The sequence below is a fragment of the Cnephaeus nilssonii genome (assembly GCF_951640355.1).
Source record: "Cnephaeus nilssonii genome assembly, chromosome: 7".
Taxonomy (NCBI): Eukaryota; Metazoa; Chordata; class Mammalia; order Chiroptera; family Vespertilionidae; genus Cnephaeus; species Cnephaeus nilssonii.
In genome coordinates, this window is record NC_137078.1 from 95,903,844 (window position 1) to 95,930,609 (window position 26,766).

Sequence of the window (26,766 nt, forward strand, 5' to 3'; positions counted from 1 at the left end):
GTTTACTAAAACACCTATCTGCACCATTCTAAAGAGAGGTTATCCATGTCATATCAGACTCCTTTTCAAAACTTACTGTCACACTCACCCTCAGGACTCACACACACTCCTCTCCCTTTAAAATAAAGATAAAGAGTAGCCCCCAAGTGGTATATTATGAAGAGAGAGCATCATGGTGCAAAAATTAAACCTTACACACCAAAATAATATAAGCTGTTTTACTTTAAAAAGTTTAAGAGATATTTTTATCATGTTTGTCAGCATGATAAGGAAAATGGAGTAATTGTTCTTTAACACTGTCAGTCTGTATTAGTTATTTTTTACTAATTTGTGGATAAAAGTCTTTTGATATATCACAATGGATGGAGAAATCCCACTCACTCTCAACCCACATACTGACGTGGCTACAGACATCAATGAGCCAGAGATGAGACCGGAAAACGGCACCAAGTTCCAGCTGGCAGCTGGAGAGAGGAATCAAGAGTCTACCCATCCACCTAGGCCCGTGGTCGGCAAACTCATTAGTCAACAGAACCAAATATCAACAGTACAACGATTGAAATTTCTTTTGAGAGCCAAATTTTTTAAACTTAAACTTCTTCTAATGCCACTTCTTCAAAATAGACTCGCCCAGGCTGTGGTATTTTGTGGAAGAGCCACACTCAAGGGGCCAAAGAGCCGCATGTGGCTCGCGAGCCGCAGTTTGCCGACCACGGACCTAGGCTAACAACACAGGCTGTGCCCAACTTTTTGGCTCCCAGGTCAATACAGACCTTTGCAAACAGCAAGGTATGCCACTTGAGTGAATTCTTTATGGTGCAAGACATTCGTGCACTGTGGGGGTTGGGAGGGGGGGTCCCTCAGCCCGGCCTGCACCCTCTCAGCTGTGAGCCCGCAGACTTCTGGCTGAGAGGCACTCCCGCTGTGGGAGTGCACTGACCACCAGGGGGCAGCTCCTGCATTGAGTGTCTTCCCCCTGGTGGTCAGTGCGCATCATAGCAACCAGTTGTTCCGCTGTTCAGTCAATTTGCATATTAGCCTTTTATTATATAGGATGGTTCCTTTTGGTTCAAAATGGACTAAGGCATCTGCCAAGTCATACTTAACCCTTTGCACTCGCTTTTTTCGATTCCTTTATTCTACTGCTAACCGTGTCGAGTTACACTCGACATCTGAGTGCAAAGGGTTAAACTAAAATGCTTAAGTTTACAGAATTTCCATTTTTTAAAATGTGCAAACAAGTTTAATTCACAAAGAAATACACATGGCCAAAACCTTGTGAACATAAAAATTAAACTTACCTAATAATAATAAAAAAATAACTTCAAATTAAAATTGTTTCACCTATCAAACTGGTCACAATTGTTTCTTAAGGGAAAAAAAAACAAGATTAGAAAGTAAACATTTCCTGCAAATATAAACAGAACAACATATTGATGGTTTTTTCTCTCTCAAATAAATAAATACGCACTGAATTTTTTCATCTTCTGTAAACTGACTTGTAAGTCATTTTTCTATTGAAAATGTTTTTAAAGGGCATTTACCCACCACACAACTACTTAAAATATGGGTAAGTTTATATTGTGTTTTCTTGCTTGTGCACCTCTACGCAATAAGGTGCTTTCATTTTGCACTCTAAGAGTTGTTCACTTACTTTGTTTGGCATTACCCAATTACAGTTTTGAAAAAAAAAAAAAAAAAAGCAAATATTCCCCAATGCTGATCAAAGAATAAATAAATGGAATTTAGCAGTCCTTAACACACACACACACACACACACACACACACACACACACACACAAACTGAAATGTACATGCATTTTGACCAGCATATACATTTAAAGGAATTAGTCTCATGAGACATTGGAGCCATCACACCAGGATGTATGTACACAGATGTACACAGCAGTGTAGTTTACTGTAGACCTGTTTCAAATTCACTCCTAGACAGAAATCTCTATGGATTCGGAGAGTATAATAATACATGCACACAACAGAATACTAAGTAAATTTTCAAGTACTACTGCATAAATAATTATGTGGAAATTTTTACTTTCTGTTACATATTTCTGTATTCCTTAAGAATTTTTTCCAATAAGCACACATTCTATAATTAGAAGAAAACAAAGATAACCAGAAGTTGTGGAATTATTGGTATAAAAGATAGTCACAATACATTGATGATTAAATAAAGCCATTTACAGAAAGTATGGCTTATATAATACCATTTTTGTTTTAGACATATGACTATATGGAGGAAAAAAACACCTGAAACTATGTAAATATAAATGTTAATAAATTATGGTTTTCTCTGAGAAGTAGGGTTGTCATATTTTTTTTCTGCTGCTTATCTAAATTTTCTACCTTTTCTCCACTGATTTAGTATAATCTCTTAAGTAAACAAAGGAAGTGGGTGGGGAGAGCAAGTTAGTCTTTTGAAAGAAAACCTAAGTTTGAATGAAAGCTGCCAAGGTCCGCTCAATGCTAAGCTAAAATATTCCTCTTCCTCCTCCTCCCAACATCATCACACATACACATTTTAACCCTTTGCACTCGCTTGCTTTTTTCTCGATTCCTTTATTCTAATGCTAACCGTGTCGAGTCACACTCAACATCCGAGTGCAAAAGGTTAAAAAATAATGGAGCTTTCTCATTTGTCTTGAGACTCAACCTTATAAGTAAGAACTGCAATAAAAAATGTGTTTACATACAATTCCTATCTCGGTCAAACCTTGTTTTCCAAACAATTACTTTCAGTAGCTGGCACACAGAACCTAATCACTAAAATGTCACAGAATTTTTAAAATGTAAACTACACATTACTAGACTGCAAAAGTGCCGTAACACCTTCTAGGATAGTGGAAAGTGGAGAACCAACTACCATCCCTTCTCAAAGACAATGCAAAGGCAGGTGAAACTCCCCCCCAGCTCAAACTCAGCAAATGATATGTAGCAAATCTATTTCCATGTTTTTATGACAAGTTCAAAATTTAGTACACACTCCAATTTGTAACATTTTATGTTACAAATAAAAAAATCTTATTCAATTAATGCAAAGGTACCATAACTAGAATCCTAAACTGACTGCCTAGGAGGTCCTTACCTACTCTCAATTTGCAATAACCACCCCAGGAGTTAACACGGGGCAATTATGACACCTCTTCATACCTATAGTCTCCTGCTGAGATAAACCTTTTATTCACCTAAACCAGCTCTCCCCCCGCCATCCGCCCCCCCCCCCCCCCCTGAGTTAAGAGTCTACAGATTCCCCGCCCACTATGGCTCTAACACATTAGAGATGGACCTTCTCCTGGGGTCCCAGCTCCATTCCAGTGGCTCTAGTTTGTCATATTGTCTGAGGCTCCTTTTCATCTTTATTTCTCTGGGGATCTAGCTTGTTGAATCCAACACTATGATCTACACACCACTTCCCCCTTTCCCTATCTGTTCCTGGAAGACAGACAATACCTAATTATATTTCCATTTGTTTAAACTGTCAAAGGACTCAAGGGGGGACAGGATGTCTACCTCTCCACTAGCCCAACTTGCATAGCATTTCCCACCAATGCGTTTGCATAAGTAAATAACTCAGAGAGCTTTCAAAAGTCATTTCCAGGATCCGCCCTTCACTCCACAGTTTGTTTCAAAATACTGTGGATACCTTCTGACATTAGAAGAGAAAGAAATTCTAAGCAAAAACGAACGTTGGCAATCTTTTAAAAAGTACTCAACTAAAAAAAATGTTTTATACTCTATGTGATAATTCAAGTGTTCATCTTTGATATTCAGGTTCCACTAATATTTGTTGAACCAGCAACATCTATATCAAGTAATTTCATATACACCATCTAATTTGTAGCCAAACAATTCTATGAGGAGCTTGTTATCCTCATGTAAAAGTGGAAATAAAGAAAAAAATTTATTTAAAAAATTACATTAAAGCCTCATTATAGATATAATTTCTCTATCAATTTCAGTTGAAATGCATCCTCCATCCTCCTGACTCAAAATTTGTGGCCTGAATGAATAATATGCAAACAGAAGCAGTGAAGTATCAGTTTTCATTTATAAGAATGTGGGAAAACATTGTTTAAAAGATTAATATTGGGTTTTAAAAAGCTAAGAAATATGCGCTCATGATATTTATATAAATTACCACAATCCTTCTAGAGGTCTGTTAAAGAAAATTTATCAAAGATTGCCCTGGCTGGTTTTGCTCAGTGGATAGAGCGTTAGCCTGAGGACTGAAGGGTCCCAGGTTCAACTGCCGGTCAGGGCACATGTCCAGGCTGTGGGCTCAATCCCCCCAGTAGGGGATGTGCAGGAGGCAGCCAATCAATGATTCTCTCTCATCATTGATGTTTCTCTCTCTCTTTCCCTCTCTCTTCCTCTCTGAAATCAATAAAAACAAAACAAATAAATTATCAAAAATTAAAATGTACAAAGTAGCTTTTGACTTAATTATACTTCTAGGAATTTATCTTAAGAAGATAAGCAGACAAATCAGCAATTATGTACACAGGGTTCCATATTTAAAGAACTGTTAATATCATGAAAAAATTAAAACTATTTAAATGTCCAACTGGTTAAACATGGAAGGTACAGTAGAATTCTAAGCAGCATAAGAAATAATGATGTAGTTTGGTCGGTGTGGCTCAGCAGTTGAACATCGACCCAGGAACCAAAAGGTCACCTGGTTCGATTCCGGGTCGGGGCACGTGCCCCGGTTGTGGGCTCGATCCCTAGTAGGGGGAATGCAGGAGGCAGCCTATCGATGACGCTTCTCTCTCATCAATGTTTCTATCTCTCTCCCTTCCTCTCTCTAAAAAAAAAAAAAATCAATAAAAACATATTAAAAAAAAGAAACAATGATGTAAATAATATCTGAGTTATGTCCATAACATATTGAAAGAAAAAGGCACATTACAAAATTACATGTACTGTCTGATCTCAACTGCATGAAGCATTTGTTTCTATATCAGTGTATGTGAGAGACAGAAAAAACAGAGGCAGAGTAATAGTTAAAAGAATGTCCACCAGCATGTTCACAGATGACTTTTACTTTCCTGTTTATAGTTTTCTATATTGTTTATGTCATTTTGCACTGAGTGTGTACAACCTTCATAAGTTAAACAAAACAAAACATTAGAGTGAACAACACCAAGAACGGACCATAATATAAAACAGTGATAATGATGTGTCAATGCAGGTTCATTGATTGTAACAAATGTACCACTGGGGTACAGGATGTTATGGGGGAGGCTGTGTATAGGGGCAGGGCGGGGAGTTTATAAAGAAACTCTGTACTTTCTGCTCAATTTTGCTGTGAACCTAAAAGTGCTCTAAAAGCCTATTTTTTTAAAAAGACATTAAAGCAATTCAAAAGTTCTGTTCATCAGAAGCAATATGAGCCCCACAGAAGTGAATTTGAAAGGTTTTCATCAGAAGCTGTTTTAGGAATCCTGCAGACTGCCCAGCGGGTGTGGGGTGGTCGGGGAAGCATTCATTACATGTAGGCCAGCATGTCACCTGGCCGGCAGCTCCCCACCAGGAACTGATCACAGAATGTTCTCCTCTTTGGAGAACCTGTTTTGTGCATTCACCCTGAGGATACTCTACTGTTTTTCTCCTGTTATGTCTGATTTAATAGAATGTTTCCAGTGAAAGCTTAGAGGACTTAAGACTGTGACAGATAATCAGGGGCTCAAGAAAAACAATTTAACACTGTCTTTGATTAGCTTTAAAATGGAGTTCTAGTGGGGGCAAAAGACCAGGCTGCTAAAAGATAAGCTGTTCATAAGGGGCTTTAATTGAAGAACAAATGCCAAGATGAGACTTTAATGATAAGTTTCTGTTGTCTCCTCGACAGGGAGTTTAACCGGGAGACCGGGAGTTCGATTGCTCGTTATGATGTGTGTTGACCACCAGGGGGCGGTGCGGAATGAAGGAAGGCCCTGGCCAGCAGCCAGAAGGCTCTGATTGGCCCTGATTGCCAGCCAGGCCTAGGGACCCTACCCATGCACGAATTTCATGCACCGGGCCTCTAGTATATAGATAAGTTCATTATAATTTTTGCGCCCTGTACTTTGCCAAATGCTACTTCTTCATATATATGTCATATATATCTATTTTTAACAGAGCAAAAAGTTTAAGGGCTTCTGTATGGAATATATACCTTGTGGTTGGAACTACGTGAATGATATCCAGATTTTTAAATTTAATTCATTGGGGTGATACCGATTAATAAAATTACATACATTTCAGGTGTACAATTCGATAATACATCATCTGTACATTGTATTGTGCGTTCACCACCTTAAGTTTCCTTCCATCAACATTTATCTTCTTACAACTTCCTTTCCCTCTGGTAATCACCATACACTGTTGTCTGTGTCTAGAGGTTTGTTTTGTTTGTTTAATCCCCTCACCTTTTCCACCCAGCCCTGAAACCCAGACTCCAGATTTTTCTTTTTAAACGGGAGGAAGGAAAAGCCAGCCCTGACAAAAACTAAATCTTCATACCTGCCCCACAAGAACTGGCAATGTCATGAAGGTTCACAAACTGTGGTAGTCCGTAAGCAGAAGTATCTTAAGTTAACAAGGGAATGATAATGGGTTTATAGTAGAAATGGAATCCCTAGCATGCCATGGCTCCAAATCACAATTTTCACCAAGCTACTATGAATTCATACTATGCAGGAATTTCAATATAAATGAAGCTTAATGGAGAAAAGGCACCATTAATAATTTATACAATATGCCCAACAATATCAAACTGCTATGTTGGGTGAAATAGGTACCATAAACTTGGGTTTAATATCAGTGGCATTTGTTCAAGCTTAGCATTCTATACCCAGAACTAAAGCACACATTTCCTGGGTCCCTGACATTATCCTCACTCAGGTGAGCACTAACCCAGAAGAGCATATTTGGTTGTTTCCCTTGGGAAACTTGTAAAATTAAAAATGTGGTTTGGAGCATAATTTTGTAGGCAAGATATTTGTGATCACTTAGGGTAATAGCATATTTTGGCTGGGTAGTTTTTCTACAAATATAGCACTCTCTTACCTCGAAAGTGGTGAAATAGCAAATGTAATTATTCTCAGGGTAAGTCCTCATTCCTAAGGCCCCTTGGGTTAACTGCCATTAGATTTATTATAAGGGATTCACAACAAAGAAACTCAAAATTATTGGGAGAATTCATCGGAATTTCAAGTTAAGAAACACTGCTTATAACATTGAGAAGAACCGCAATATACTTCAAACGTACAAATGCCACAGAACTTCTTGATGTAAAGTATCCAGACACTTCCTATGCATATTTTATTTTTAGGCTTTTGCATGTTTACATGTGAAACAGATGTGACTCAATTTAAGACAATCTGGTTGGAATGCTTTTCCTCACCAGCAAAAAACTCCACTTACTTTCAAAAGGAGTCACACCACTCAGTTCCTGTAAGAACATGAGGAGTTTCCAGAGGGTACCTCATCTGAACTAAATTCCACACAATTGGTGAATTCCCATGCAACTCTCCAAGAAACAATTAACAACGTATTTTGTCTTCACAGCTACCTTAATGAGATATTTTTTAATCTCTCCATTTTAAAATTGAGGGTTTTAGCCAGAGTCACAAAGCTAACGGTAGGATATGAACCAATGAAACGTTTTTCATTGCCTCACTGTCCGTAGATGTGGATTCTAGTTCTGCATCGACACCACTCTCAACATCTGGGCCCCACCGGAAGGAGGAGTTCACCTCTGTTCTGAACCACTTCACCTCTGTAAGGAGGGTGCTAATGTTCTGCTCTGTCTTCCAGAATTGTTGGGAGAACATGAAATAAACCGAATAAAAGGCTTTTGAAAAGTTCAAAGCACAATATAAATGTGCCATGTGCTAAATATATTCAACTCTGAATATTCCAGCAACACAGATGACTTCCTAAAATACAGAGAAGACCCGAACAGTGTTTTAGTTGCGGCCACCTTGGGGTGTCTTTTATGGTGTCTATCTGGAAGCCTGTAAAGTGACAGACGAAAGTCTTGGCTGCAGAGCAAAAGCCCTGAACAGGGAATATAAAGAGTGGATTTGACATTTATTGTTGAGGATGGCCAAGCAGTCTCAAAATACAAATGTAAACAGCAGTCTGCATCCATGGAAACACATTTTCTACTTAATAAAAGTATTCTTGATTTTTAAAGAACACAATAAAATGGTGGTTTTAATTTCCGAATGTCAAATCCTTAAGAGAATAGATTTTGTTTAAATGTATAGAACTCTGATAGACAAAAAAAAAATTCTTCCTTACCTCCCACATGTACACATTATTCTTAACCTGAGATCTTTTTTTCTTATCACCGACAAATGGTCCAAACTTTTTGCCTTTTAAAATTGGTTTAGTGGCCCAGACACCTAGAAAAGAAAACCAGTGTTTTTATAATGTATGTGGTTACCCTAAAAACTGAAGCACTAGTGTGCTCTCTCTTTCTCTCTAGAGCACACCTGTGCCTTCCCACCCCCTTCTTTTCCTTAGGCCCGTATCTTTCGCTTTCTTTCTCTTAAGTTCCAAGGGCCCTTCTTTCGCTTCTGTAACTTGTTTTCTGAGTCACACAGCCCAGCTGGCTCATTTCTTCTGCCTCTGTGACTTTTTTCTAAAAGGCTAAATAAACGTCTTGTACTCAAGTTCTTGGCTCTGAATTCTGTCTTTGCCAAACTCAAGAACCAAGGTCTAACAGTGCCGCTATCATCTGGAGCTGTGACTCAGATTGTCTTACCACCCTTCTCGGTGTGGAAAGAAAAAAAAAGATTGAAGCACTAAAATCATTCAGTTTCACAAAATAGTTAAAAGGCAAGATAATGTTAAATCAACTAAGAGCAGGTGAAAGCAAATTAACTCAAGTCTTCAAAAGTGATTTTTGTTCTTTATATTCTGTATTTTCCAAATAGCCTCTAAAAAACCTATTTTGTTTTATAATAAAAAATAATGTTTTATGTATTTGCTTGTTTTTAATTTTTACATGTAAAATTAGCTGGACAGTACAATCACAAATACTTGGAAAATAGCACAATTAAAGAGAAAAATACTGGAATGTAGTCAAACTACAAATAATTTTTAAACTCTTCTATTTTTCTACATATTTCAATGATCTCCAATAAACATGAGTTGCTTTTAAAAAGGGTTATAAATATAGGGTTTTTTAATAAATATTTTTGAAGTTTGTTTGTTCGAAGTGAAAAACCCTCTCCTCACTGTTTCCTAAAATCTTAGCTACGGGACAACTCACTTTGCGGAGTTTCAAACAGCCAAGAAGTATGCTGTTCTGGGTATTCTTAAGGGTGTCTCTATTTCCTCTGAACTGGCCATAAGGCAGACAGACAGATGAAGCAGCCGTGGCTAAAATGGGAGTCAAGGGAACCGGTGCCCAGCTGTGGCTCTTGCTGACAACAGGTTCCCTCATCTCTGGCCTCAGTTTCCTCACATACAGGATGGTGGCATCTCAGCCAGTCCTGTTCAGCTAGGACATACGAATCCCACTTTTCTGTAAGTCTGCTATGAATCCTGTTTGATAACACAGCTAATAATAAATCAGTGGAGCTATAAAATCAAACACTTTCATGTGAATGATACAATTTAAATGCTCAAGTTACTGAATAGATTCCAATGAGGATTAGAAAAAGCATTTATTAAAAATTTATTCACACATATACATACATAAATTATAATATCAAAAGCACATCTTTAAAAAAGAAAACAGGATATAAACATGACTGTACTTTGACTCAATTTTTATCATTTACTTCCTTAGCCTTATGACCAAAGATTAAAACACAAAAATAAGATCAAACACACAAGATGTACGTCCACCCTGGATTCTTGTCTGGAAACTGCACGAACACCACATAATCTTCTAAGTCAGAGAACAAACTGTTGCTTTTATGGTGAGCTCCCTGCCTTCAATGCCTCAAAGGGAGTCCGCCCGCAGCCTGCAGTCCCTTGCCCTGCTCCTTCCGGGCCCTAGTGCTCACCAATCCGAGTCTTGTCCACAGCAGATGGGAGAAGCCTCACTTCCTCGGGAAGTCCGCGAAGCACATGTTCAGGCACCTCGGCCAGGGTCTCAGCGGTTGCCACAGGCTCAGTAGCGTTCTGCAAGTCAAGAAACAGAAGGATCATAGCAAAACGAAGAAATCCCGGTTAGCATTTTGTTTTTTTCTGGTCCAATAAGCAAATATGCAAACATGTAACTGAAAGCTAAATCTGGCAAGCCAAGCCCAAGACCAAGAGCATGATGTCAAGCATTTCAGAGTTGCTTTGATGTCTGTTTGTGAGTCTCCAAAGGAAACCACTGACCTTCAAGCATGTCTTTGTTAATCTGTTTTGTTCCAGCCACCCACAGCCATTTTCAAAATATGTAATCTCCGGTACCACATTGCTTTAAACTCCCAGAGAATCAGGCAGCTTAAGCTTACACTTACTCCTAAATCAAAGGCTACCATCAGCATAGTAGAACATTTAAAAACTCATAATCAACACTCCTTATTAAATGAATGCCTTCAGCACATACTGTAAAGGCCACCATGGCCAGCCGGACCCCATCCGATCCATGCTTTCATTCTCCACCACCAATACCCCTGGCAGAGCCTTGACTATTCCAACCAAGAATACTATAACTTATTCTGGCCCTTTATGGGGAGTGCGACTTTCCAGGAAACAGGTAATTCACCACCATCTACCAAGTCATTAAACAGCAAAGTCACCACAATATCACAGTCTCTAAGAAAGACATTTTTATACTAACCAAAGTATATGTTCAAATTCACTGTAATCTTAAGAAATAAGATTACTATTAGATATGTACAGAAGGGGATGAAAAGGGGAGATTTACTAGTAAGTCAACTGGTAAAACATGACTGTTATTTTACAAATAACTTTCAAGTCAAAGGGAAACCAAGCATCTGTTAACTGGTACCACATATACCCTAAAGAGCTCATGTGTGTATCATGACACCTAAGAATTCTGGGTTTTGTAGTCTGAGTATTCTTTATTTCACTGCAAAGGGAAACATTCCCCAAGAACTTTCAAAGAAACCAACGTGGGCAAATAGCAAACTCTAAGCTAAAAAGATTAATTTTCCCACAACAATCAAGCTCTTGTAGTTTTTAAGAAAGTTTTGTGCCAAGAAAAGAATATCGTCCAAATTTGAGTACTCCCAGAATTTCAATTTTTTAAAAAACTACCAATAGGCTGCTTCAAGAGAAAGAAATCCCACAGCAATGAGCAAGACATAATGAAGGTCTCTCTGGCCTGCTTTGAGCTGAATGCACAAAAGCAGGCACTGAAGACCTGGGTGCCTGCCTTGCATGGAGTAGTCGACAGTGCATATGCCTCAGAAGCTTTGGCCCCAACATAATCACACACAAGTTAAGTGCCTTCCAAAGCCTGGGAATACCAAATGTGCTCCAGAAAATGACCCTTTGGCATTTTTAATTAGCTAAAGTATAAAAATTTCTCACTTCTAAATATAGTGCCCGTTTTTTAAATTTTAATGTATAAACTAGAATTATGGAAATGTGAATAAATTTCAAAGCAGAGAAAGGTATAAAATTGGTAGTTGGTACCCTAGGCCAGTGGTCGGCAAACTCATTAGTCAACAGAGCAAGCCGCATGTGGCTCAAAAGCCGCAGTTTGCCGACCACTGCCCTAGGCTATATAATAGTTATTTTTTTTAACACTGATAAATTAAGCAATATTAACAAGTACTAGTCCAAGTTATGAGTCCTATCACTCCCAGTAAGAGAAAGGACTCCTAAGCAAAGATTTTAAAGAATTTGACATCATCTAACCTCCCCAGGAGCTTTGAAAAGACAGTGTCAGCTAACCTAAACTGATACTTCCAGGCAATATCACAGTAATGTTAACAACTTAACATGTACTCAGAAGCTCCCCGGGGACTCCTTGTAGGGCACTGTGCTAACCATCTTACATGCATGACAGAGTTTACTCCAAACAGAACAGGAGGCAGGGACTGTCAGTGCCTCCTCCAGACAACACACACAAACATACATGAAGAGGCCTAGGGAAATGGTCTAAGTTGCTCAGGGCCATAATTTGAACCTTGTTTGTCTGACCCCGGAGCCCAAGCTCATAACCACTGTGGTGTTTCCAGTTAAGATTCTGCTAGATTAGGTTTGCGCCTCTAATGTAAAACAGGATGACTACAGTTGATAACACTGTTACTGAAGGAAATTTGCAAAGAGAATAGAACTTAAATGTTCACACATACACACAAAAGGATAAATATGATATGAGAGGTGATGGATATGTTAACTAACTGGAAGGTCAGAATGCTTTCAAAACATGTATGTATATCAATTCACTACAATGTACAATTTAAATATCTTACAGATTTGTCAATTATATCTTAACTAGAGGCCCGGTGCACGAAATTCGTGCACAGGGGGTGGTGTCCCTCAGCCCAGCCTACATCCTCTCCAATCTGGGACCCCCAAGAGATGTCCGACTGCCCAGTGGGATTGGGCCTAAATGGGCAGTCGGACATCCCTCTCACAATCCAGGACTGCTGGCTCCCAACTGCTCACCTGCCTGCCTTCCTGATTGCCTCTAAATCACTTCTGCCTGCCAGCCTGATCACCCCCTAACCACTCCCATGCCAGCCTGATTGATGTCTAACTGCTCCGCTGCCAGCCTGTTTGCCCCCAACTTCCCTCCTCTGCCAGCCTGGTCACCCCTAACTGCCATCTCCTGCAGGATTGATCACCTCCAACTGCCCTCCCCTGCTGGCCTGGTGCCTCCCAACTGCCCTCCCCTGCTGGCCATCTTGTGGTGGCCGTCTTGTGTCCACATAGGGACAGGATTTTTGACCACATGGGGGCAGCCATATTGTGTGTTGGGTTGATGGTCAATCTGCATATTACTCTTTTATTAGATAGGAGGATAGAGGCCTGGTGCGCGGGTCGGGGCCAGCTGGTTTGCCCGAAGGGTGTCCTGGATCAGGGTGGGAGTTCCCTTGGGGCGTGGAGAGGCCTGAGCAAGGGGCCTGTGGTGGTTTGCAGGCCAGCCAAGCTGCTGGTGACCCAAGCAGAGGCCCTGGTATCTGGAATTTATTTACCTTCTACAATTGAAACTTTGTAGCCTGGAGCGGAGCCAAGCCTCCTGCTGGATCCGTGGCTGCCGCTTGGATTTGTTTACCTTCTATAATTGAAACTTTGTATCCTTGAGTGAAGGCCTGGGCCTGCCAGAGTGTGTGGAAAGCTTAACTTCTTCTGTTGCCGGGGAAACCCAATGGTAGCCATCTTAGCTGGGGTTAATTTGCATACTTGCCCTGATTGGCTGGTGGGCGTGGCTTGGCTGGTGGGCGTGTCTTATGTAGCGGAGTGATGGGGGGAAAAAAAGATTCTGCTGGAAGATAACCTAAGAACATCTACCCTGAAACCTCCAAATGTCCACAGAAATGTCAGCAGAAGATGGTACCTAAGACAGAATGGCCATTCCCACAGGAAATTTGTAACATCAGTATAAGTTGCAGACCAGGTATATTAAAATTGGTGAAACACTGTGAATATAAAGGACCTCAGCAGAGCTGCCACAGGGGAAAGAAGTAAGGAAAATTCCTACACTTTTACTTACCTGCTTTCAGCCAATCCATTCTTTATAATTTGGGCTCGTTTACCTAGCTGGGAATAGCTAGTTCTCTGTTTATTTTAGAACCCTTTACCCTTTACACTAGAACGTAATTCAACTTCTATCTCTACGCAGCCACCCAGCCCTGGCAGCTCCAAGGCCTTCCTCTCACCTCTCGGGCTGTCGGAATCTCCCCTGCATAGAACATTTTTAGAAAATCAGTGATTCGAGAAGCAGAAGGTGGGTTGGCCTGTCCAAGGAAACCATCCTCTCCCCTTCCTTATTTTTCCTTCATAGGTCTTATCACAATTTTAAACAATTATTTGTATAATTTCAAGTTTAACGTACCTCCCCATCAGAGTGCAATAAAGACATATTGTGTAGGAACATAAAATGTTTGTCACTTAAATACTTGAATGACTAAATGATTCTTGTAAGCTAACTGAAATCTTTTTTAGAAAAAGGAGGGATAGTAATAAAATAGCAGGGTCATCTATCAGAAAGTATTTTCTCCATGTGTGCCTGAATTTCTTGCATCTGCGATAGGTGTTTTCCTGGGTTGATACAAGAACCCTTTATTGGAATATGTGATATGTTCTCAATTTCAAGCAAACAATTTATAAAGTAAACCTTTGAAACAAAAGAACGCTTAAAAAAATCTCTCCCTCACACATTCAATAAACTGGAATCTCTTTTTTGCATATATCTTGATAGTATCAGATGTAATATATTGTAAACAGGGTCATCTATCTTGGTCCCAGATCGATTTTGTGTACAAGACATTGCAATATCTAATCATTTAATTTAGTAAAATATTTCTGAGTCCCTCCTATGGGCCAGGCAATGTTTCAGGCATCACATTTGCCTTAACAAAGTTTCCCTCTAGTGAGGACGGCAAACAAAATCAAAGATATACCATGCCTGGTAGATACTGATGCTCTAAAGGAAAACCAAGCACAAGAAAGACAGTAATGGAGAGGGTAGGGTGCTACTTTAGACAGGGTGCTCAGGAAGACCTCTCTACACCTAGGAAGAATCACGCGATGATATGGGGTGAAATATGCCAGGAAAGTGAACCAGCAAGGACCACTGCTGAGTTAGGAAAAAGCTAGGTGTGACAGGCAAAAGACCAATGTGCGTAGAGCAGAGAAGGCGAGGAAGGCAGGAGTAATAATACTTTAGGAGAAATGCATCACCACTTGCTGATCTACAGAGAAGGAACCAACCACAGACCAGGCTGCAAGCTCTCGGAAGGAACCCTGGCTGCTCCTTCTCCCAGGACCCCATCCTTGCTATCCCAGAATAAAGGCACATTCGCATTTTAAGGCTTTTTAACCCTGATCGCTGTGACAAGTATGGAGGAAGTTACAAGGACTTCCAGACTTCCCTACTATGCAACAGGAAACACAAGAGCCCTTTATTTCAATGAACTGATGTGGAATGGAATGTATTGAATGTAACTAACACACTAAATATAAGTTAATTTAATTAACATACCTAATTCCATAAGTTACTTAGTTATTAACTATTAATTGATCTTGTTAATTTGATGTCTCCAACTTCTTACCTCAATCTCAAATGTAGTTGATATTCACTCCCTTCCCCAATAAATGGCCAAGCGGCCCTCCTGCACTCAGTCCACCACTCAATGATTAACAAACACTCCTGGGTGCCTGCTCGGCCCTGTGCTGAGTGGTGAAGAAACAATGGTTAGTAAAGCTGATCTGGCCCCCGCCCCACAAAGCTCACTGGCTAGAGGAACTGCTCTTCTCCTGCTTCCCAGCACACAGAAACCTTAGAGACATTTTGATTCTCCAGTTCTTCCAGCTGTGGGGCATCTGAAAGGCCCCTCTGCTGCTTCCTCCTAACACCTTTCCTCTAGCCCAGGATGACTATCCTCTGCCATGTTGGGGTGCAGGAGAACTTAGGGAGTATGACATTTATTCCTTCCTCTGGGCCAAGGTCTATGCTAAGCACTGTCCATGCATTACCTCACAACCACCAAAGCTAACACTGACCAAGTGTGCAGGCCACTCAGACACTACTCCAAGCACTTTCTACGCATTGCCTCGTTTAACCTTTACACTACCACTCTGGCTGTAATTTTATGATCCCTTTTACAGATGAAAACTGAAACCTGCCCAGAGCTGCAGTTAATGAGTGGCAGAGCTAGGGTACAAACCCAGTCAGGCAGGCTTCTGGGTCTGGACTTTCAAATACGATGCAGTGGAGTAGCTCTGTCAAGTAACTTCCCTAAGCTACAAGATTTTAAAGTAGTGGAGCCAAGATCAAGTCCAGATAGTCAGACTCCAGAGTCCACATTATAACCAGTGGGGTCTCACACTATAGTCCGGGGATGCCTGGGAAGTCCCTCTCCGGGGACCAGGAGCTAGTTTTTATAATAATACTAAGATGTTATCCACCTTCTTCACTCTTAGGTATGGAGAGGGAAGTGTTGGGGAAGCTATGACATTCTGCTGGCTAATGGTATGTGATTAATCTTAGGTTTCAAAATGTTCTGATTTAGGAATAAGGCCATGTGTTAAGGATTGAGCATTCCAGGGAAATGTCTGGGGAGACAAAGAGCTTGGCATGTTCAGGAAAAGAGGCCACTATGGCCAGGTCAGCGTGACCCAGGGAGAAAGCAGAGGTGGCCACCACCAGAATCTGCAGAGCCCTGAGGCCAGGGCAGAGACTGGATGGCATAGGAGAGTGGTGGGACCCCACCAGAAGGTTTTGCTCAGGGGAGTGACAGGATGTCAAGAGGTTTTCTATTCCATAGTCGACTCCCTGGCCCCTACAGGCACCAACTTCTGGCTCCTCCTCCCTTCACCAAATTAGGTCTCTTACTCCTGGGGGGGGGGGGGGGCGCTTTTGCAATTCAGGTTTTTAGTTGATAATGAACCCAGGCCACTGGTCCTTATGGCCCTCAATTCTTCTGCCAGTCAATATTCTCTACATCCGTCCAGGTCAAGTTCAGATCCCAGTTCATCCATGAAGACATTCTAAACAATTCATGATGATTGTCCACCTCTCTGATTTCCTATATGGTCAGTTTTATGCTGTATAAGTAAGTATAGGACTTAAGGCTTGGGGAAAATGATTCAATGGGGAGAGATGTCAGCGAGGCAATCAATTAGGAAGTTTCTATAACAGCCCAAACAAGGGATGTTTGGGTCTGAACTCAAGCAATGACAGTGATAAGAAGGTATTTTATTTTATTTTAAAGTTTTTTTTAAATATATTTTTTATTGATTTCAGAGAGGAAGGGAGAGGGAGAGATAGAAACATCAGTGACGAGAGAGAATCATCCATCCACTGCTTCCTGCATGCCCCCTAGTTGGGATCAAGCCTGCAACCCAGGCATGTGCCCTGACCAGTAATCAAGCAGTGAGTTCGATAAGGAGGTATTTTATAAAGGCAGAATCAAGACTTAGTTACTGCCTGAAAATAAGAATGGTGATATAATAGTAATACACAGTGTTTCCTACATATATGCCGGGCACTAACCTTAGTGCTTTATGTTTATTAACTTTGCTCTTGACCACTCCGCATGGGGTGGGCACCACTACTATTCCTATTTAACAGGTAAGAAAGCAAATACCAAGAAGTCAGTGACTTGCTCAAGGTCACGCAGCTGGATTGGCAAAGCCAGGACTGAAGGTGGAATGTGAGTCACAAGATAACTAAAGTGAGGCAGAGCTAAACAATCCTGAAACCTTCTCTACCAAAGCATTAATATCAGGGTAACATAAAATGCAAGCCTTCTTCTATATTGCCACCGTCTTCTATACTGCATAGGGAAATGCTATTAAAGTTCCTAAATTACTTTTCAAATTTCAAAAATAATTCAATTATCTTCAGAAAGACATTGAACTTGATTTTATTTTATAAATTGCGAATTTATAAATTTAGAATATGTGATTCAAAATAAAATTTAAGTGTAATCATTATTAAACACATTAATTTCCTCAACTATACACTCATTAATTGAGGTTTAAATCATCATGGATAGAAACCATCTTAGTTGGAAGTCTTTTTTAAAAAGAATGAAAAATAAAATTTGCATTTATACTTATAGAAATAAGTTATTACTTATAAAAATACAATTCAATGTTAAGAATATGCTAAAATAGCCAAAGTAGTTTCAATTTTTTACACAATATATATTTTTAGAATTAGAAAAAAGTAGAGGAGCTATCTAAAAGTAAAGATAGAAAGCCATCCCAGGGTTTCCCCTAACCTTTAGAAATATGGTATGAAGAGATTTATCTAGATGGTCAGATGATGGCCCATAAAATATTTTCTATAAAAGGAATAAGCTACTGACTCCATTTATGAAAAATTCTAGAACAGCAAAAGCCAACCCACAGGGACAGTGAGCCGGATCAGTAGCTGCCTGAGGCAGAGGTTGAGGGGAGAACTTCAGAGCCACAAAAAGGAACTTTCTGGGGTGACAGACATGTCCTGTCTCTTGATAGAGGTGGTAGTTAACATCAGTGTGAAAACTCAGGACCATACACTCCAAACGAGTACATTTCACTGCACATAAATAAGTAAATAAATCCTACACTCTCTTTAAATCATGTTGAAACTTTAATGCTCCAAGGAAATAAAAAACAAAAATACCAATGTCATAGGAAAAAAACACGTTTTAATTGAGATTTTTTAAAAACCAATTCAAAACCCTCGAACAGTTTCCCTTCTCCCTGAGTAAGTCTACTCTGGCCTGTCCTTGCAGTGACCACTCACTGCCCCCCCCCCCCTTCTGCTCCTCGGAAGCAGCCTGCTCCACTCCCTCTCCTCACTCAGATGAACTCACTGGGATGGGTGAGGTAACTGCTCTACAGCATGACCCTGGCACTGCCTCCTGTGACATAAGGCTGCATGCACCCCGACACAGACAGCATATACTCATGTTTTCATTGTGTAAAAGATAAGAATAAGCCAATTTTCCTGGTATTTCATTTAAATTTACGGAAGTACTTCTTTCACACACTCTACCCAGACAATGGCCATAAATTATTTTATCAGATTTAATTAAAGCACCAAAATTTTTAAATACCATTTGATCAAAACTAATACTAGAGAGTAATACTGCTTAATATTAAGACATATCATTATATATTCAAAATAAGAGATATATTATTGCTGCCACAGACTAATAACCACCATAATAATCATTGTTACCAGCAAAAAAAAATAATATCCAAGAATTAAAGAGCATTAAAATACTCAAATTCTGTGAACAACTCCAATGAAACTTGAAATAAATACTTCACTATTCTTGGGGGAAATGGGTGGGGGTGGGGATCAAACAAGCTTCAGTTTACTGAAATAGCATTAAATTATATGTGGTTAAGGAATGAGTAAGACTGCAATAACAATAAACAGATGGGGACATAGATAAGAAAATCTTATATACCGCCTTTGGAAAAGAAAAGCAGTCAAACAGTACTGAAACATTAAAAAGTACCCTCTTGCCCAAAGCTGGCAGGTCCGTTAAGTTGTCCGAGTGAAGAAAATGCCCTCAAATATGGTGTTAATCTCAATAGTGAGCAAGCATATTACCACACTCTTGCCCCTTTACAATCCAGTCTCACGGCACAGTGAGCATGATATGCTAAAAATGGAAAGCAAAGTCTGTCCCTGTCCAGTGGCTTCCCACTGAACTTATAATAAAATATAAACTTCTTCCCATGGCCTTTAAGGACCTATAAATCTGGCCCTTGCCTCACATACAAACTTCATCTTGTCCCAGAGTCCCACGTGTTGCCAAGCTCCCGCCCTGGCTTGCTCCCTATGCCTTGAACCAGCAAGCTCATTCCCACCTCGAGGCCTTTGCACTGTCTGTTCACGCTGCCTAGAATTTTCTTTCCCCAGATCCTCATATATCTGGTTCTTGCTTATTACTTGGGCCTATTATTCAATTATTATTATTATTAAGAACTCTATTAATTTATTATGATTCTATTGTTAACCACCTTTCTGGAACAGCCTTCTCTGACGATGTAATCCAGAGAAGCTCCCCCTGCCTTCGCCCAGCATTCTTTACCACATTGCCTCGCTGCACTGTCTTCACAGCAGTTTTCACTGTCTGAACTGACCTTCCTGCTTTTGCACGGTTGCCCTCTGCGAGTGTGTAAGTTGAAGAGCAGAGCCCTTACCTATCTGCTGCACTGCAGAATCCACAGCATACTGGGATGCAGTCTACGCAGGATGAGTGATGGGATGCTGGAAATATGGATGGCTTATCACAATTCTCAGGGTTACATTTGCAGTATCAAGTGATTTACCTTCCTTTAATTTTTTTTTTTTTGTATATAAAACTTTAAAACAAGTTTAGGAGGCTAAATTACTGGCATTACCACAGATTATTGATCAGGACAGAGAGATGCTGCAATCATAAGCTACTATACTGGTAGAAATTTCAAATATTAGTAGTAAGAGTTATACAAAGGTTCTTTTTAGAAAATTGAGTGTGACTCAATAAATGGTAATCAAGGCCATTGTATTACATCAAGGTGAAAACCTACAGAATGTTATATATTAAATATATATCAATAAAGCTGGAATGATTGGGCTGTACCCCAATATTACAGTTCTCCTGTTCTCCTAGGCACTTGACAGAATGCTCTGCTCCCCCACACACACAAACACCTGAGTTTTAAGTTAGATGTGGCCATATGACTAACTTTGGCCAGTTAAATGTAAACAGAAGTGACATGTGTTGAGACAAAGTCTCCATCATCCTTGGTTCTTGAGCAACCTCAATAGCAGAGCTACAATGGATGCATACTGAGCACAAGAAATAAATGGTTGTTAAGCCCCAAAGATTTTGGAGCAGCCTGTTAGCACAGCATCACACAGCTTATCCTGATATAGCAATATAGCACAGCGAGCAAGAACTGGGCTTTGGAATCTACAGGCCTGGGGGTGATCCAAGATCTACCACATGTCTGAATGATCATGGGCAACACCTCTCTGGGCCTTAATGTCTTCATCCATAAAATGGTTAAAAAACCTATACTTCATAGGGTAGCGATGAAGACTGAATTAATAAGAAAATGTATGTGCGATAACGAAATGCCTGGCATGTTGGGAAAGCACTCAATAGATAGGAATATGGCATTAAACTCTAACATACCTACTTTAAGCTACTATGAGCATAGCTGCATTATGGAACTTCACTCACCTTGGATGTTCTATGAAAGTACAGTAAGTCCTCATTTAATGTCATTCCATAGATTGTGCAACATTAAGTGAAATTTGGTAAAATGAAACAATTTTACCATAGGGCTAAGTCCGTGGTCAGCAAACTGCAGCTCGCGAGCCACATGTGGCTCTTTGGCCCCTTGAGTGTGGCTCTTCCACAAAATACCACGGCCTGGGCGAGTCTATTGTGAAGAAGTGGCGTTAGAAGAAGTTTAAGTTTAAAAAATTTGGCTCTCAAAAGAAATTTCAATCGTTGTACTGTTGATATTTGGCTCTGTTGACTAATGAGTTTGCCGACCACTGGGCTTAAGTGATACAAACAGGAGTTAACTTCCTAAGGCATCTCATTAACATTATAAGGAAAGGACATTGAAGGAAAGGAGGTGAGGAACTGCTATAAAGCATTCTAAACTCTTTATTCAGGGAGAGAACCATTTATAAAGTTCTGTATTCTCCTAGATAAATCTAGGAAAAAGAAGAAAAATAGTGGAACATCTCACAGTTAATTATTTAGATGGATGTGTAAAGTAAGTGGAGTAAAGGATATCTATGATTTGCAAACGGAGAGAAAAGAAAACGGACAGCGAGGGAAGGAGGTGGAGAGTTGCTCCTCCTGCCTGCCCCTCAGGCCTGGGCTCAGTTAGAAGAACAAAGGCTCACATGGAAAGCAAGCTGGGTTCTGAACTGGGAAGACAAGCGATAGTAAGAAAGGGTAAGTGCTGAGTGGAGAACAGACCAGAAGAGAAAGAAGGAAAAGAACATGCTCCAGGGCTGGGATTGGAGGGGAAGCCTGGCAAGCAACTACTCAAAATGCACTGGTAACACTGAGCAGTCCAGAATGCTGCTTCAATAGTCGGTGCTTAAAACACCAGCAGGCATTGGGCTTTGGAGTCTCGTTTCCTCTAAAGGACTAACTTGTAAACAATATGATATGCTCACTCCTAGGGTCATTGAGTCCTTAAAACTCGGCTGTCAGACATACATGAATGAATGATGCTGTGTTATTGTCTTAGAGACCACACCCATCACAAGGGACATATCTGACAGCTAACATTCATCAAAGCTATGTGGATCAGTCCTTAGAGAGAAAAATCTAACCCTAATCTCACCATCAAGATTTGAATTACAAATCAATCTGGTTCAAGTTAAAACTTTTTGAATATCTATACTTTTGTGTAGTTATTTTGAAGTTTTCAAGCATGCATTGCTCATTTTCACTGGCTACAAATGAGAAGAATAAATATAAGAGGGAAAAACATAAAATGTACTGAAACAATTCTTATTTTTTAAAAATTACTGGGACAACTATTGAAAAACAGTCATAGATTTTTTTTGCCATGACATAATAATCAGGACTAAATATCATGTAACTAATATTCCTCAAATAATGAAAATATAACTAAAGATGCTGAAATTTTACTCATAAAAAGTGGACAATTTTTATAATACAAATAAAAGTTGCATTACTACCAGGCCATTTAAATTATACCCACATCAGAAATGTGCTAACCATTAGAAACATAAGAGGACCCTTTTCCATTGATATTTGGCGTTTAGCATCAAAGGCAGTCCTCCGCAGATCTGATATTAAAACTTGTCAAACGCAAAATGAAATTGTAAAAAAGCCAAAAAAAGAAATGGTCACAACTCTTTTAAATGGCATGAAGACTTTCTTTAAATACAAGTTCATTTGATATAAGTGAAATATTGAAGCGAATGTGTGAGGTGTCAAAGAAATAAAATATCAGAAATACGACTAGCCTAATAAGATGTAAGAATTAAAGCGTTATTAAGCCTAGGGTGCAAGCTGTAGCCACTGAGATAATGACTGCTGAACAATGAGGCAACAAAAGCAATGTCAACATTTAGATTCCACTTTGGAAACTTTCACGATCATTCTTTTTTTTTTTTGCATGATCATTCTAATCCAAAATCAAGGCTTCTAACTAACAACAGTTCCTGGGCCATTTTAGAAAAGCAAGCTCCTTTGGGTGACAAGGTTCACATTAAGAATCAGTCTTAAAGTGGGAAAATATATGAAATCTATGACACATATATGCATATAACTTTATGGGCACTGACTGTGAAAATCCACTGTTCTCTTTCCCGCCCCCATTTTACCATTTCAAAAACCATTTGCCTTCAAAAGCATGTCAGTAAATCTGCAAGTTTTTAAATAATAGAAACCACGTGCCCCATGTGTTCACCAGATTCATTTTTATGACGTATGGTCATCTGCATTAAAATAAGTATATTTTGATAAAGAAAGTAATAAAAAGAAATCAAAGAATCCATTCCAAAAATTTCACATCTCTCAATCCAACACAGGACTGAATTTATTAAACTTGGCCACCTAATAAAATTGGACTTGTGATCTCAGTTAGAGGCACCTGCAACTGATAAAAAGGTGTCCCAAGTTCCACTTGATGAGGGATACAAAATATTTTCCAGACTGGTAGTTTTAAGCTAAGCACTAAAAATTATAGACTTCACATATTTAAGTTCTGTCCTTTTTTAAAAAATGTGTTTATAAAGATTTCAAAAGAGAATGTTTCTGACACCCATAAATTTCTGTAACTGCAAGTGAATAATATTAAGATCAGAAAATAAGAATTCTACTTTAGAACATATTAAATCCACATAACAGGTTCTACTTATCAAAACACCCTTGAGGCTACAGAAATGTCCACAGCAGAATTGTTTAATCTCCAGGTAATCCCAAACCCCTCTGAGGTGAAGCACATCTTACATTTTAATATCTGCCCTCTTGTTTCTACTCCATGAACAGGTATTTTTCAAAGACAGAGCATCTTAAAGTTTCCCGTTTGATCAATTTTGGTCTTTAAAAAACAACAACAAAACTTTTAATACTCTCTTTTCAGTCAATGGGTATTACAAAATAAAAAGTATTAAAAATAAAAGCTTAGTAAGCCTCAAAACAAAATAATTAATAACACCAGAGTGTAGCAAGGGAGGGGTAAAAAAGAAAGAAAATCTGAATTAGGTCCCCTAAGAATGAATGAGTCCTCTACTCAGGGTTCCATAGAAATGCCAACCCACGCCCCAAAACGCACACCATGAAAGCAATATATTCATTAATGGCATTAAGAACAGAAAGGAAAACCTGGGAGGAATGAATGTTGTGTGTTACTATCTTTTAGAAATCAAGAACTGGTCTAACATCTAGGTAATGTATTTGTATAAATTCTTATATTTAAACTCACCTGATTCATTTTCAATTCCTGTTGTGTTCTGAAAAGATACACACAACAAAAACTTCTTTGATTACATGAGCCCTAAAAAGAAAAACAGACAATTGTAATATGTACCTGCCTACAAATTTACAGTGATTTAAAACCACATACAGAACTGTAGAGTTTGCTCAAAGGGCTATTCATAAAGCAACTCCATGCCAGATCAACTTCGATCTATGCTGAGAGCTTACTTCACAGATTTATTAGCTACAATAAAAAAGATTTCTTGCTAATCTTTACCAGGGCTTCATTGTACTCTACAATTGAAAGCAGACTCATTAGAATGACATCAAATTTTTGCTTTGGAATTGCATCATTCCTAAAGAGAAATGTTAGCTTTGTTCATAGAAACACAAAGCCTTGTTGCATAAATTATGCAATTTAATTGTCCTTCTCTTACTTATATCAATCCTGAGTTGAATACAAACACAATTAGACCCCTTTACATTATTTTGTTTTTCAAGTTCCTGAAATAGAGGCGATTTCAATAACATTTTTATAGCGAGTTCTCTTTGAGAAACAGAACAAAAACCTTGTAGTAAAATGCAAATGTTTCATTAAAAGCTGTTTGGAAAGAACTACAATTGTTCCTTTAAATTTCTTCTTCAATATACTCATAGTATAATAAAATAACAAGAATACAAAATCGTTTCTTACAAACGAATGTGACATACTTGTTTCTAAATAACAATCTATAAAGATGGTCCTCTCTGCAATATACATCCTGCGAGTGAATTGAAGTTTTTCACAATAAATGAAAATCATGCCACTTTCAGGAGCACTTCCACTGTAATATTCTAAGTTTTCAGCATGTATACATACACACACCATTAAGCATAATTATATTTCTTCATGAATTTACTTACAATAATCTCTTCTTCCTACACCCCAAAGACACTGCTCATCTTAGAACTATATGTTCTAACTAGAGGCCCGGTGCACGAAATTCGTGCACGGGGGGGGGGGAGTGTGTGTGTGTGTGTGTGTGGGTGGGTGTCCCTCAGCCCAGCCTGCACCCTCTCCAATCTGGGATCCCTCTCACAATCCAGGATTGCTGGCTCCCAACCGCTGCCTGCCTACCTGATTGCCCCTAACTGCTTCTGCCTGCCAGCCTGACCACCCCCTAACTGCCCTCCCCTGCCAACTTGGTCGCCCCTAACTGTCCTCCCCTGCAGGCCTGGGTCCCCCCCAACTGTCCTCCCCTACAGGCCTGGTTGCCCCCAACTGCCCTCCTCTGCTGGCCCAGTCACCCCTAACTGCCCTCCCCTGCAGGCCTGACCACCCCCAACTGCCCTCCCTTGCAGACCTGATCCCCCCCAACTGTCCTCCCCTGCAGGCCTTGTCACCCCCAACTGCCCTCCACTGCAGGCCATCCTTTGGCAGCCATCTTGTGTCCACATGGGGGCAGCCATCTTTGACCATATGGGGGCGGCCATCTTGTGTGTTGGAGTGATGGTCAATTTGCATATTACTCTTTTATTAGATAGGATTGTTACTAAACCAAGGAACTTGTAACTCAATGATATTCTGCATATGAGGAGAAAACACTGCCTGCCCACTTCATGCAGAACGGGGCTTTTACATTTTACCCTGTTCATTAACAAGGACAGTTTGGGATTTCTTTTCCCTTGAGCTACTTAACCACACTCACCTTATCACCTTTAGGGCCTGGTCATCTAAACTAGCTTTTATTCATACTTGGCACAGGGAATGTATTCCATAACTTGCATCTTGTTGAAGAGCTCAGTCTAACCAAACCAATATAAGCTCGTAAGTAAATACTCAGTGAACACAATTTCAGAAAACTGAAGGTTAACCCATGAAGTCCATTCTTTTCAAATTTAATATTGAGCTTTTTTCTCAGATACATGTCCTTCTTTAGTATTCATTCTATACTGAATATAATTGATCCTTTTCTATGATACTGAAGATTGTTATCAATTTAAAAATGCACAATCACTGTCTAACAGTGATGAGATTAGTGGCCTAGGAGGTGTGCATGCCTGACGCTCTCTACCCCAAATGCCTACTGACTGATGAGCGGTCCCAATAGGAGAAATCTTTTGAATAAAATGTCCTGGAGTGAATAAAATGTCATGTTTTTCACTTGCTTCTCACTAAGTTTTTAGAGGTGGAATTAATAACATTGGCCACAGGATGTTCTCTTTGAGGAACAGAACGAAAAAAATCCTACAATAAAATGCAAATGTTTTAATGAAAGATCTTCGGGAAGAGCTATACAATGTTTTGCAAGGTAAGCACTGTTCACCAGAATGGCTATGGCTTTTCCATCCAGAGATGGAAAGCCACTGGGAGGCTGAAGGTGGCAGGAATGACCTAACGTGACTTAGATTTAGAGAGACTAAGAACTACAAACGGGTAGTTACAACACAGTCACAAGGATGTGAATTTCAGCATAGGGAATATGCCCAATAAAACTATAGTAACTATGTATGATGCCAGGTGGGTACTTAAAATATCCAGTGGAGCACTTTGTAAAGTATAAGATAGGCTAACTACTATGTTTTGCTAATTCAAAATAATATTGCAAAGAGACTGTAAGAGAGTAGGGAGAAGGCGAGCAGACCTCTTAGGAGGCTAATGGCCCAACCTAGCAAGAGACGACGACAGTGGTTTGACCCAGGTAGTAGAAAAAAA

At 39.6% G+C, this 26,766-nt stretch overlaps 1 protein-coding gene across 5 annotated transcripts in view; it reads right to left on the reverse strand.

Annotated features, from left to right (window-relative positions):
* The window catches only part of PRDM2 (PR/SET domain 2), a 109,793-nt gene that overhangs the window by 69,143 nt on the left and 13,884 nt on the right, over window positions 1–26,766 (reverse strand). For 4 of the 5 annotated variants that reach the window (XM_079777447.1, XM_079777445.1, XM_079777446.1 and 1 more), the window contains 3 exons: window positions 24,079–24,150; window positions 10,026–10,143; window positions 8,308–8,411 (listed from right to left, as the gene is read on the reverse strand). In XM_079777447.1, coding sequence (XP_079633573.1) covers window positions 8,308–8,411; window positions 10,026–10,143; window positions 24,079–24,087 — 231 coding nt within the window. In that variant the 5' untranslated portion in view covers window positions 24,088–24,150. Of the gene's footprint in view, window positions 1–8,307; window positions 8,412–10,025; window positions 10,144–24,078; window positions 24,151–26,766 lie in introns of those variants that run through there. The other variant, XM_079777448.1, reaches the window with a different exon arrangement.